At 46.1% G+C, this 14,950-nt stretch overlaps 1 protein-coding gene across 1 annotated transcript in view; it reads right to left on the reverse strand.

Moving 5' to 3' along the window:
- The window catches only part of MCAM (melanoma cell adhesion molecule), a 113,278-nt gene that overhangs the window by 50,051 nt on the left and 48,277 nt on the right, over positions 1-14,950 (reverse strand). The window contains exons 2-3 of the mRNA XM_040425022.1: positions 11,038-11,162; positions 9,814-10,024 (exon numbers count right to left, since the gene is read on the reverse strand). Coding sequence (XP_040280956.1) covers positions 9,814-10,024; positions 11,038-11,162 — 336 coding nt within the window. The remainder of the gene's footprint in view (positions 1-9,813; positions 10,025-11,037; positions 11,163-14,950) is intronic.

Here is a 14,950-nt window from a genome sequence, read left to right on the forward strand (position 1 = left end):
TGTGTTATCTGGGTGTTAGGCCTGTTAGGGTGTAGTTTAGCCTCCTAGACGTTAGAGGGAGCTAGAGAGCCCTAGTTATATATAGGTAGGCCCAGACAGGGGAGAGTTAGTGTATTCCAGGGGACTAGAGGAGTCACTTAGTCAACCTGAAGCTCCTGAGGCTAGGAATAGCTCAGTTGAGATACCCCAGTAGTAGGACAGCACCTCCTGGGAGAAACCTGCAGCCACCTTTGAAAGCCAGCACGGAAGACAGCAAGGAAAAGGAGGTATTGTAACCTTAAGCAAGTGCCAATACTGGAGAAAGGATTTTATACCAAGGATTTAAGCCAGCAATTAGGCATCCGGGCCTTGGGATCCAGCCAGCTAGAATAGCTGTGGGGATAGAGCAGCATTGCACTGCAAAGTATTAATTGTTTGCCCTCCAAGTATCTTGCAAGATTGAAACCTGCTGTGAAGTAAACCTGCTGTGCATTTTGTATAATAAAGGACTGCATTATCATCTACTGTAACTACATGTACAAAGTTGGACTGTTTCATCAAGTAAAGCAACATTTGGTTCACCAACTGTGTACTCATTTAATCCTCCTACAAATCGGTGTGCCACCGTTACAGGCACTGGTGTCACGAATCTTAAAGGGACCTTACCTAAGGCACTCAAAACACCTGCAACATCCAGGGCACCTCACACAACATCAGGCCTGGTCCCTAACTACAGAGTGTGCCCCAGAGGAACTAGTGTCTGCCTCTCCTTTCACTGTTGCATGCCTGCCCAGGGTTCTCCTCAGAAAAGTGAGTAACCCTCGATTGCCCATACCGTGACCTCACTGTCGCTATACCCTGCAGGTCTGGCGTGCTGCATAAATTGGCGTCACAAACAGGATACGATCATTCCTGCGCCATTGCGGATACAAAAACTGTGTGCCTTTATTTGCCTTAAAGTGACTAAGCCCTATTGCTTTATTGAAAAATTGCTGGGCCAAAGAACTGTAATAATTTGCGGTGTGAAGATTTTATTGTCTGGACTATTTGCCGTTTGCGTAAGCCACCGCTTGCTGTCAGTGAATCGACAGCGATTTTGCCCACTTAACTTGAGTTGGATTACAAGTGCGCCTTGTGGAACCGTTTGGCGCAAAAAAGAGGACTTTGGCGCGAAAAAGAACAAGGAGGAAGAACGCCGCCCTGTCTGGAAGAAAAAGTGCCGCCTACCTGAGTCCCGGAGCTACGAGAGACCGCGCCCACCTGCTGACGCTGTACGCAGGACGCTCGGCGCCCGTAGCCACGCATCTCGCGAGATCTGGAGCGAGCATCACTGGAGTAAGTACGGACTTTAAACTTTTGCCGACTCTTCCGATTACCTTACCGGAACATTCCCGACCCCTGCCAGGGCACCGGAGAGGATCCCTTTAGTGACCAAAGACTTTACTTAGAAAAAGTTATTACCATTGCAGCTCCGGTCCGCTCCGCTACATTTAAAGGGCCATACCCACCTATTAACGCACCTGAGGAAATCGGGCAGGCGGCCCAAGTCGTGCCTTCCGAAGTACCCACAGCCGACTCTAGGGCCCCTGCCGCCGCGGCACCACCAAGCCTGATGCCGTTAACCATGCCGTATTATTTTGGGGCCCCCTGGTTCCCACGTTATTCAGGGGAAGCCCACAAGTTAAAGGACTTTAGGGAGCAGATACTGGCCTTGTTCCGGCTTTATCCCATAACTGCCGAACAACAATTGGAGATCCTCTTAGCTCAGTTAGAAGGGACCGCCCGCTTTCAGCAAACACTCCACGGACTACGGAGAGGTCAGTGTAATCAAACACACCATACCCACTGGCTCTCATCCTCCTATTAAGGAGAGATACAGACCCATACCACCTAGTACCTATCAGTCTGTGAAAGAGATGATACAAGACATGAAGGACTCTAATATAATCCGGGACAGTCATAGTCCCTGGGCTGCGCCCCTAGTTCTTGTCCGAAAAAAAGATGGCAGCATAAGGTTCTGCGTGGATTACAGAAAAATTTCTCAAATCACCCACAAAGATGCATATCCATTGCCACACATTGAAGAGTCCTTGACTGCCCTGGGGTCATCAGCCTATTTCTCCACCTTGGACTTAACCAGTGGGTACTGGCAAGTACCCATGGCCCCAGAAGATCGAGAAAAGACTGCTTTCACTACACCTATGGGCCTGTTTGAATTCAATTACCGTATTTTTCGCTTTATAAGACGCACTTTTTCCCCCCCAAAAGTGGGGGGAAAATGGCCGTGCGTCTTATAAAGCGAATACTTCGCTGGCCGCTATGCTGCACAGCGCGGCCAGCGAAGTATCAGTGACAGTGTGGAGGGAGGAGGCGGGGCCCGGTGTAGTGACTCTACTCTAATACACCGGGCCCCGCAACTGTTAAACATTCAATCTGATAGTATATGCTCTGTACGGGCGGCTCTTACTATAGTACCGTAAGTATAGCGCAGACCGGCATCTCCATCGGTCATGCGCCGCTTGCCGCACTTACTTCCTCATGTGCCGTCTGCTCCAGCTCCCTCTGTCATGCGCCACCTGCCTGTTCATTCATAAAGTGAGATAAGCAGGCAGGCGGCGCATGAGGAGGGAGCTGGGGCAGGCGGCGCATGACAGAGGGAGCTGGAGCAGATGGCGCATGACAGAGGGAGCTGCGGCAGGTGGCGCATGACCGATGGAGATGCCGGTCTGCGCTATACTTACGGTACTACAGTAAGAGCCGCCCGTACAGAGCATATACTATCAGATTGAATGTTTAACAGTTGCGGGGCCCGGTGTATTAGAGTAGAGTCACTACACCGGGCCCCGCCTCCTCCCTCCACACTGATGCATCTGATGGGGGATCTGTAGATGACACTTATGGGGATCTGTGGATGACATAAGTGTCATGCACAGATCCCCATAAGTGTCATGCACAGATCCCCCCTCAGTGTAATGCACAGATCCCCCCTCTGTCATTCACAGATCCCCCATCAGTGTCATCCACAGATCCCCCCATCAGTGTCATCCACAGATCCCCCATCAGTGTCATCCACAGATCCCCCATCAGTGTCATCCACAGATCCCCCATCAGTGTCATCCACAGATCCCCCCATAACAGTGCGTCATCCACAGATCCCCATAACAGTGCGTCATCCACAGATTCCCCCATAACAGTGCGTCATCCACAGATCCCCCCATAACAGTGTCATCCACAGATCCCCATAACAGTGCGTCATCCACAGATCCCCCCATAACAGTGCGTCATCCACAGATCCCCCCATAACAGTGCGTCATCCACAGATCCCCCCATAACAGTGCGTCATCCACAGATCCCCATAACAGTGCGTCATCCACAGATCCCCCCATAACAGTGCGTCATCCACAGATCCCCCATAACAGTGCGTCATCCACAGATCCCCATAACAGTGCGTCATCCACAGATCCCCCCATAACAGTGCGTCATCCACAGATCCCTCATAACAGTGTCATCCACAGACCACCATTAGTTCAAAAGCTACCAAAAGCACACCTTTTGGTTCAAAATATTTTTTTCTTATTTTCCTCCTCAAAAACCTACGTGCGTCTTATCATCAGGTGCGTCTTATAAAGCGAAAAATACGGTATATGCCGTTTGGGCTGTGTAACGCTCCAGGAACGTTCCAGAGGCTAATGGAACGTTGTTTAGGCCATAGGAATTTTGAGACTGTACTATTATACCTGGATGACATCATTAAATACTCCAAGACGTATGAGGACCATTTAAAACACCTGGGTGAGGTGTTTCAAGTTCTTACTAAATATGGCCTCAAAATCAAGCCATCCAAGTGCCACCTGCTGAAACCAGCGGTCAAATACCTCGGGCACGTTGTCAGTGCCGAAGGAGTACAGCCTGATCCTGATAAACTTGCTGCTGTCCGCAACTGGCCTACTCCTACGACCGTGAAAGAGGTGAGAAGCTTTCTCAGTTTTGCAGGGTATTACAGGCGTTTCATCCCGCATTTCGCACAAATTGCGGATCCCATCCAGAAACTCCTGAGGGGGCATCCAAAGAAGAGCCCAAAAACTCCTATTCCTGTTGAATGGAACGAAGAACGGGAAATTGCCTTTCAACTCCTAAAGAAGAAATTGACTGAACCCCCTGTTCTGGGTTACTCAGATTATCAGATGCCATTCCACCTCTACACAGATGCCAGTAAAAGAGGCCTGGGGGCCATGTTGGCTCAAGTGCAAGATAACAAAGAAAGGGTAATTGCCTACGCCAGCAGGTCCCTGAAGGGAGCTGAAAAGAATGACCAGAATTACAGTTCTTTCAAGCTGGAGTTTCTTGCCTTAGTGTGGGCTGTGACCGAAAAGTTTAAAGACTATCTCGCGGCCACACCATTTGTTGCCTTCACGGACAATAATCCCCTGGCGCATCTGAATACAGCCAAATTAGGGGCACTGGAGCAAAGATGGGCCTCCCGCCTTGCCAACTATGATTTTACTGTGAAATACCGGGCAGGCCGCTCCAATGATAACGCTGATGCCCTGTCGCGGCTTCCCACTACAGAGGCCCCAGATGAACTAAAAGATGCCTGGGAAGAAGTGGAAATGCCAGCGTTCTACAATAAATTTGCCCAGCAGGATAATATCCGTACTGAGGATCTCCCTGCTGCTGATCCTCCCTCATCAGATGGTCCTGAGTCCAGAGGCGAGCAAGAAAGATGGATTAAGCTCCAGTCCGAAAGTAGAGTCCTCGGTGAACTGCTTGACTTCCTTACCAGTGGGAAAATCCCTGAGAGAATCCGCAGGAAGAGTGCAGACCCAGAACTAGCGAGACTGTGGAGACATCGCCACCAACTATTCCTTCAAAGGGGCCTGTTGCTCAGAAGGAGTCTGGATCCAGTGTCCTGTGTTAGAGTGTATCAAATTCTCCTACCACGTCGGGATGCCAGCCTGGTGCTGGATATGTATCACAACCAGTCCGGACACTTCGGTGTGCAAAAGACTGAGGCCACCATTCGCAGAAGATTCTATTGGATTGGGATGAGAGAAGATATTGAGAAATGGTGCCGAGAATGCACTGCCTGTGCTGTGGGGCGAACTGAACGCCATGACCAGAGGGCGCCTCTCCATCCTATCGTAAGTAAAACTCCTTTAGAACTTGTTGCTATTGACCATGTGAAGTTGGAGCCGAGTCGCTCAGGGTATACTTATGCCATGACTATTATTGATCACTTCACCAAGTTTGTCGTAAGCAGTGCCTGTGAAAGACCTGACAGCCAAGACTACAGCGGAGGCGTTCTGGAAGCATTTTCTACTGCCCTACGGCTGCCCAGAAAGGATCCTCACCGACCAAGGGTCTGCGTTTGAGTCACAGCTGTTCCATGAGATGTGCCTGCTGCATAACTGCCAGAAAATCCGGACCACTGCCTACCATCCGCAAGGTAACGGACTCTGCGAAAAAATGAATAAGACTCTCATTGAAATGCTGAGAGCAGTACCCCCTGAGACGAGGGGTGATTGGCCTACTCTGTTGCCGCAGCTCATGTACACTTACAACAACACCATTCATTGTTCCACCGGTTACACCCCGTTCTATTTGATGTTTGGCCGACAAGGGAGATTGCCTGCGGATCACTCCCTGGGTGTGCAAGTACCGGATGTGATCAACCCACTGCCAAGGACGGATTGGGTAGTGGAACACCAAAGACGTCTCCTCAATGCTAAGGAGATCGTCCAGGAACGCATGGAGAATGTTCGAGAAAGGCAGCAAAAAGACTATCACCAGGCGGCCCATGCGGAACCCCTGGCTCTTGGAGACAAGGTGTGGTTGAAAAACAACCACCGGACCAGCAAGTTGGACAGCAAATGGGAAAGGATTCCCTATATTATTTCTGCCATCCCCAATGCTGAAGCACATATTTATCAAGTCTCCAGAGAAGGAAAAGGTTCCCAAATCGTTCATAGGAACCGTCTCAAGCCTTGTATAGAAGGAGAACCAGCGGCAGAGGATATGGATCCTGAGCCTTCTGAAGCGGAGTTGCCGGCTCCACCTATGGACCCTATGCAGGCTGTGGAGAACTTAATCCATGACAAGGAGCCGCTCCACTGGTTCCTCACGCCCTGGTTGAATTTAATGGTTCCTGCTCCCGTTCCTGTTAGTCCTCCGCCTCAGGACATCTTACCCCAGAGAGCTCCTGAAGTAGCTCCGGAGGCGGTGGGCTCCTCTGACCTTCCTGAGTCCAGGCAGGAAGAACCCCTGCCAGTGAGGAGGTCCACCCGTTCTACCAGGGGGCACCCACCTGTGAGGTTTGGAGACTACATTATGGGCCCAGGTAGCCCCTCACGGGAAACCCCTGTTTAACCCTTTGCAAGCCTGGGTACGGACTCATGATCCTTTGAGCCTCCAAGGACTTATGTTTGTCTACATTTTTTATGGACTATCCTGGTTTATTGATACGCTGCACCAGGTCAGCGCCCCTGTTCCCTTACATATCCTGAGAGAAGAGAACGACGCCCCTTTTCACCATTCTTTTCAGTGACACTGTTTGTCAATTTTTATATTGTTACTGTGGTGATTGCTGTATATGCATGTTCTCATTTGTCTTTCAGGTTGCCGCTTCCAGATGGGCGGACCCTCCATGTTGCGCCGAGGACGGGCAACGTCATAGCGTGGGTGTATGTAGTGTCCCACTAGGTAAAGGTGGGCGCTACACAAGGTTAACATTGTCTTTTGCATTACTGTAATGTTGAATTATGCATTTTCCCTGTGTTATCTGGGTGTTAGGCCTGTTAGGGTGTAGTTTAGCCTCCTAGACGTTAGAGGGAGCTAGAGAGCCCTAGTTATATATAGGTAGGCCCAGACAGGGGAGAGTTAGTGTATTCCAGGGGACTAGAGGAGTCACTTAGTCAACCTGAAGCTCCTGAGGCTAGGAATAGCTCAGTTGAGATACCCCAGTAGTAGGACAGCACCTCCTGGGAGAAACCTGCAGCCACCTTTGAAAGCCAGCACGGAAGACAGCAAGGAAAAGGAGGTATTGTAACCTTAAGCAAGTGCCAATACTGGAGGAAGGATTTTATACCAAGGATTTAAGCCAGCAATTAGGCATCCGGGCCTTGGGATCCAGCCAGCTAGAATAGCTGTGGGGATAGAGCAGCATTGCACTGCAAAGTATTAATTGTTTGCCCTCCAAGTATTTTGCAAGATTGAAACCTGCTGTGAAGTAAACCTGCTGTGCATTTTGTATGATATAGGACTGCATTATCATCTACTGTAACTACATGTACAAAGTTGGACTGTTTCATCAAGTAAAGCAACGTTTGGTTCACCAACTGTGTACTCATTTAATCCTCCTACAAATCGGTGTGCCGCCGTTACAGGCACTGGCGTCACGAATCTTAAAGGGACCTTACCTAAGGCACTCAAAACACCTGCAACATCCAGGGCACCTCACACACCATCAGGCCTGGTCCCTATCTACAGAGTGTGCCCCAGAGGAACTAGTGTCTGCCTCTCCTTTCACTGTTGCATGCCTGCCCAGGGTCCTCCTTCCAATAGTGAGTAACCCTTGATTGCCCATACCGTGACCTCACTGTCGCTATACCCTGCAGGTCTGGCGTGCTGCACAAACACGAATATATTGGAGCACTTGACTCTATCTGCATATAAAGCTATTCTAATATTCTGCCGTGCCAACCATTTTCTCCAGTCTCAGAAAACTTATACCAGCTTGAAAAATGTAGCCAAAGTGACCCACGCCTGTATTTCGCGTTACGAATTTGCATTACGCGATTTTTACATTGCCGATTTTTTGCATTCAATAAAATAATCTGGAATTCCCGAAATTCGCCAATATATGACGAATATTCTACAAAATATTTGTGAAATATCACGAATTCGAATATAGCCCCTGCCGCTCATCACTACTTATAATGGGATCTGTCAGGTTCTGTCAAGGTGCCCATTATTTTGATTTGTATGTAATGTGGTGGAATCTCCAACAGTGGCTCCAGAAGTGGCCTCTGATTCAGATGTCAACAAACTGAATATCTGCCCTGGATGAAGGCAAGTCTAGCTATAACTCTAGGAAGCGGCACCACTTCCAAATTACATAATCACTCACATGATCCTTTTGGTTAATCACCAGCGCTGACAGAGGTCGTGTAATATTTGCAGTTTTTGAGAGCTGAGGTGTCGTACTGATGTCCTTTTTTAACCCCTTCTCTTCCCATGACTGCCACTAATGTCATGAGCAGGTGGACTTTAGCGCAGATTGATGTACAGGTACATCATAGTAATGGCTCAGAAGCAAAGCCTGTGGCATCAATGGTTAGTCTGACACCCAGATCCTAAAGAAGCCCGGTAGGTCTGCCATGTTTGTACGCCTATTAGGTTTAAAGAGGTTTTCCCATCTCAACATTTGTGGCATATTGCTTTGATATGCCACAAATTTCAGGTACGTGTGGGTCCCACCTCCTATCTCCAGAACGGGGCCCCCAAAGTAAAGAGAGAGCCTCCATTCGCCTCTGTGGAAGTTCTGAAAATAGACAAGCACTGGCCTGGCTATTTCCAGCAGTCCCATAGTGGTGCACTGAGTAGTGGCCACGCTTGCAAGCTCTCCATTGACCGCACACCCGTTCAGCTATTTTCTAAAGTCACATAGCAGTGAATGGAGAGGACGCTGTGCATGTGCAGTGTGCTCTCCTTCACTTTGGGGGCCCCATTATGGAGATAAGAGCGAGTTCCAGAGGTAGGACACACACCTAGTTGACATTGAAGGCATATCCTAGAGATATGCCACAAATGTTTAAATGGGCATACCTCCAACATTTACCTGTCAGCCATAATACACTGGTGATTTTGCCAAATGACTGTTATAGGAGGCCTGCTGATTCCCATAATTCCTCTATTGTTACAAACTGAAATGCAAAACCCACCAACCTGATATCCGAACCTATAAACTAAAGAAACTCAGAGAAAAACTAAAGCGCTAAATGAGGGCACAATTGTAAGAAATTGGCTTATTGGCTATTTAGGATATTCATTACTGCGCTGCAAGACAATGCTCCAGATAGTAAAGCCTGCTAAAGATTCAATATACCGTTCAGTAGGGCAGGCGCTGAGACCCCCACCAATCACTAAAATGAAGGGGCTCTTATTGGCTCTCCGCAGAGAGTGGAGCAGGAGGTGTACAGACTCATAGACTTTCTGAATACTTCTGCCCCTTGATTTTAGTGATTGGTGGGGGTTTCAGCACCCGGACCCCCACCAATCAAAACATCTAAATCGAAAATATCACTACGGCATGTCACAAGTTTTATGACACTTTAATAACTTGGGTTCAATGTCTCTGGAGTGTTCACCCTTCACCACCTCACCAAAGAAAAATGATCTGGGCTTGTTTCTCATGGTTTGGGATACTTAGTTCCCTCAAAGGAATATCTTAACATTACTGTATAAAATTGCATTCTAGAGAATGCTATACTGTGGCACTGAGACTGAGACCCCCCATCTTTCTCCAGAACGGGCACCCAAAGTGAAGGAGAGTGCACTGCACACGCTCGGCGAGCTCTCCATTAATTTATATGAGAGTGCCGAAAATAGCTGAGCGAGTGCACTAGGCTTTTTTTGGAAGTCCTATGGAAATGAATGGAGAGCGCAGCTCACAAGAGCGGCCACCACTACATTCACTTCTGTGGTTCTGCTGAAGATAGCCAAGCCTACTATTTTCAGCAGTCCCTCTGCAGGAACAGCCTGCTGATGGATACTTTTAAGACTAGTGCGAAACTAGCCTGAAGTGGTCTGCACCATAAGAATAATTTTAGAACTCACTATAGACTCTGAGGTGCACATTGCTTTCCTTGACTTTGCCAGTTTGGTCCTCAACGCGGCAAGTAAATAGCTTTTCGTCTTCTACTTTTGTGTGTTCAATGACCAGGTGCATATGCTTATTCACATTGACCCGACTTTTCATGTCCGATTCTTCTATGTTTGTTCCCGATGGCCCACTTGTATAAATGACAATGTGTTTTCCATTCTTCTCCTATAGAGACAATAATAATAGTGTACAATAATCATCATGACTGGGCAGAAAATCTTTTTATTTTTTTTTAAATATGAAAAAGCATTCACCCCTAAAACCCAATGTTGAAAATGCTTACTCGCTCACCACTACCACCACCACCAATGTTGTCCAAATTAATAAAAAAAACAAAAAAAAACTGTGTTGGCTACCTCCTCCTCCTCCACCGCCGCTTCCACCTACACCGCCACGTCCACCGCCTCTTTAACCTTCTACTCCACTTTGACCTCCGCCTCCTAGTTCAAGATTACATTTTTTTTCTATTCTATGTCCACATTTGTTTGCAGGGCAATTATCCTGCTCTTACCCCCATTTTGCTTCCTTTTGCAGCCCCCTAGCCCTTACTATGTCTATTTTACAGGCATTTTAGTGCCCCAAAGTTCGGGTCCCCATTGACTTCAATGGGGTTCGGGGTCAAGTTCGGGTCCCGAACCCGAACTTTGAGCCGAAGTTCGTCCAAACCTGACGCACCCGAAATTCCAGGTGTACGCTCATCCCTAGTCATAGCATATCTCTATACAAAGAGACCTCCTGTTTGGAGCCACATCTCCTTCAGATTAGTAAATCTTTGTACAGAGACATGCTATGACTTGGAACCCACTGCAGAGGTTTAGAACGCATCAGCACTCCTGGGGATGTTTTTCCACGTGTTTTTAGATATGTGAAATAAAAGTTAGTGTGTTTAAAGTTGCTGGATACTTGGCTCTATCTTTTGCAACTGTGAATTGACCATGGTCAACATGATGTTTCCTCCTGCACTGTCAGTGTACCATATGTGGATGGAGACTGGATGGAGGTTCGGAGACCGGACTTTGCAAAACCTCCATAGACACAGCTTGCAGACTCATAGAAATTGCTGCAATATGGCACATTACTCCAGTTGACAGAATATTCATTGAGATACTTAACACAGTATGGGGAACCCTTAATTTTTCTTAAGAATGGTGTGAAACAAGTGTGATATGGTTACTTACATACAACCACTGTAGTGTGGGGGTGCTGGAATCATCATGGCTGTACACGTCACATGGAAGAGATATTTTATGACCCAGCATGTTGTTCATTACTTTGGTGGAATTATCATGCTGCCCCTGTATCCCTGAAGAGAAACCAAGCAAAAACAATAAAAACATATAACTCACAAAAATGGAGAATATCAATAACATCAGGAAACAACTGGTAGGAACGGAGTGGCGAAAAATTCTTCCCGGGCTCTGTAGACAGAGGGGAAGAGTCCCACCCGCTCTAATTGTACCTTGTACATACGGTATCTGATTCCTACAGTATAGCAAATTTGTCGAGAGGATGTTGTGTTTCTTGTTGCGTCTCATTTTGTGGGCCAGTTGTCTTGTGTCAAGGCAGCTGGATGGCAGCTTGGTATACTGGCAGGTTGGGGGTCCTTGGATTTTGCATACAATTGGTGGCGGTGGAAGTATTAATCATGTATATGGTTTCTCCAAAGTATAGACATTTATAGTTGATCTGGCTTCTGCTTCGGGACCACGGGGAGTGTGTGTAAATTATAATAGTCAACTGCATTTAGTCATGGTGCCCCTTAACCTGCTAAAGATGGCTGAGGATAAATGGAGTATGTGGGCAGAAGGGTGCCAGACTTGGTAGCTCCATTGACCCCTTTCATTTTACTGATATTGGGGTCTTTGTGGTTGGTGGTAATACACCAGATTTTTTAATATATAGTTGCATAGCTCTTTATATGTTATTTGTGTAGGTTTTAATAAAATTGCTGCAATGGCCAATGTAATCCAACTCATGGTCTCTGTGTCCTTTACCAATTGGGCGTAGACAGTAGTTGACAGTAGTGGCTGGCTAGAAATTGGCCAGCTTGAGTAAAGAGAGAGGTGAGTAAGCAGACCACGCTCTACTGGTTAAGACTATTCTCTAATAATTAACTGAAATACAAGCTAAATAAAGATATTAATTTGTAGTCAGCACTGTTCTTCCTGGGCCACTGGTTTTGAATCTGGCCTCCAACATCTACATGGAGTTTGTTTCTTCCTGTTTGATGGGTTTGCCACAGGCAGTCCAGGTACTTACTCCCACAGTCCCTATACGCTTTTAGCATTACTCCCTTCCAGATGTCCTCGTTATAAGTCAATATGAAGTCGTTTTCTAATGTACTGAGTAAGACTTCATTGTTTCATCTAATTTCAATGAGCACTGTGTAATGAATTATTTATCCTAGTAAGCACTGCAGAAACATTTAACACTTGCCCCACATATTATGGCTGATCATTGAGATTGTTCTCATGATTGGTGGTAGCTCCAGCAGTTTCCCCACCATCACCACCAGATCAGACACTTATACCCTATCCTGTGGATAGGGGATAAGTTGTCTTAATGAGATAACCCCTTTAATCACACAGAATTTTTTTTTAGCTGCCAGTTATTGGCAAAAACATTTCAAGTAAGAAATGATTAAGAAATTATCAGGATATTTACATTCGGGTTTAGCGTAGACAGCCATATTAAATCCTCATTATATATTAAAGGGGACCTGTCACATTGAACGTGCAGTCCGATCTGTAGCAGCATGTTATAGAGCAGGAGATGCTGAGCAGATTGATATATACTTTTGTGGGAAAAGGTTCAATATAACTTACAATATATTAATTGAAATCACTTCTTATTCTAGGCTTAGGAGGGCAGTGGGCGGTCCTGATCAGTGACTCACAGCTATCTCTGACTCCACCCACTTAAGTTCTAAGCCCACAATAAGATGAGATTTCAATCACGAAGTTACAAGTTATACTGAATCTTATCCCACAAAACTATATATCAATATGCCCAGCTCCTCTTGTTCTATAATATGATTCTGGAAAATTGGACAGAATTTTCATGGTGACAGATTCCCTTTAAACCCAACCATAACAGTGAAGGAGTTACACTAAGTTTCAGACGGAGTATCAATGGCAGGAATAAAGAAAATTTCAGAAGTGAAGAGAAGAAAAGAAATATATCAATTTTGAAAAGTTTATAAAGCCATTTTAAAGACTCTGGGGCTCTACTAAATGAGAACAACCATTGGAAGTGTGGTAAATCTGCCCAAAGGTACTCAGCATGACAAATTATACATAATAATTATCATATTAGATAGTATTCAACAGATAACCATGATAACACGACAAGAACACCTGTGGCAGGGAACAAATTGAAGTATGTTACCAAGTACTGTATATATCTTTCTATTTGAGGATTCTCATTTAAAAGGAACCTGTCACCATAAAAATGCAGTGCAATCTGCAGGCAGAATGTTATAAAGCAGAAGGAGCTGAGCAGATTGATATATAATTTTGTGGGAAAAAATTCAGTAAAACTTATAATTTATAAATTTAAATTCCTGCTCATCCTGAGCTTTGAAGTCAAGGAGGCTGTCCTATCAGTGATTGACAGCTATCTCTGTGTACACAGTCATAGGGGGAAGGCTGTCAATCACTGATAGGACCGCCCCCTTGACTTCAATTCAGGAATTTAAAGAAGATCTAGGCAAATACTTTTTCATAATAATGTATTACAAAATAATGCGTTATACTTTCTACATGTAAAAAAAGATGAATCTTTAGACCTGCAGCCACACATCACACAACAAGCGATACATGCATGCTTGCTACATAAACGTAAAAACCTAGCCTGCATCAGTTCATACAGACAGGTCCTTGTATTCAGGATATATAAGGCTCTGTTCTTAAAGTCTATGGGGAGAAAGTGTAATCCAAGGCTCAGGAAAGCAGAGGAAGGAGCTGCTACAACAAACCTGAGATGATGTTTTCCTTGAAACGACCCTTAGAGCTTTCAAGAGCCATTAAAGGGAGTCTTTCACCTAAAATCACCATTATAGAACACTAACATCAGGATCTCCACTACATTCCCCATATTAGAATGCTACCTTCCATATTGCTGTCCATCGCCGATTTTCTCAGAAAAACACTTTTATTCAATATGTTATTAGCTTCTGAAGATGCCCAGGGGCGGTGTTCACGCGGCCGTTGCCCAGGCCCCTCGTCGCTTTTCATGTGAAACCCCTCCCCTTTCACCCCTCTGGCCCGCCCTAGGTTCTTCTGATTACGTCCTCCTCTTAGTGAGAAATCCAGCGCCAGTGCCATTCAACAGATTCGCCGCGCCTGCACACTTCATTCCCCATTATGGGCAGAGGCATAAGAGCGTTTAATGCGCATGTGCCGGCCCGTATATACCGATCTAGCCGGCCTTGCGCCTCTGCCCATAATGGGGAATGTAGTGCGCAGCGTCTTTAGGGGACACCCAGCGTCTTCAGGGGAAAAACAGGTATGTAGGTATGTGTTTTTATAATTTTTAGAATCAGTGGTAGCAGGCAGGGAGCTCTGAAAAGAGCAAATGATACAGCGTAGAGAGGAGTGTAGGCTCTGACCATTGGCAGGAGCGCTCGAACGGCTGATAGTCAAGAAAGCTACCAACCTCCAGAATTTAAAAATAGCAGGAGCTCGGATGAGAGCCTATGGTGCAAGGAGCGTATAATTGTGACCACCAGCCGGAGCGTACATGTCAGCCGAGGTCATTGCCACACACTAATCCTCAGTCTTTTGCTGGAAAGGAATACAGATAGTAGATGATATTCAAGCAAACCAGTAACCAGCCAGCATACCACTGAGAATTTTTAAAGTGTCTATAATGTCAAAATGGTCGTTTTAAATAATAAATAAATAAAAGTGAAGTTTTAAAAATATACAGCACATAAAAAAGACGTACCCTGGTCAGAAGGACCATCTGTATTAGTACTTTAAAAGTTAAACGTCTATATGTGCTGTGAGGTCTTATTTATTTGGTATATTGCTGCTCAACAGATTCGCCGCGCCTGCGCACTTCATTCCCCATTATGGGAAGAGGCACAAG

This window comes from Bufo bufo, chromosome 1, assembly GCF_905171765.1.
Source record: "Bufo bufo chromosome 1, aBufBuf1.1, whole genome shotgun sequence".
In the NCBI taxonomy this organism is placed as follows: domain Eukaryota; kingdom Metazoa; phylum Chordata; class Amphibia; order Anura; family Bufonidae; genus Bufo; species Bufo bufo.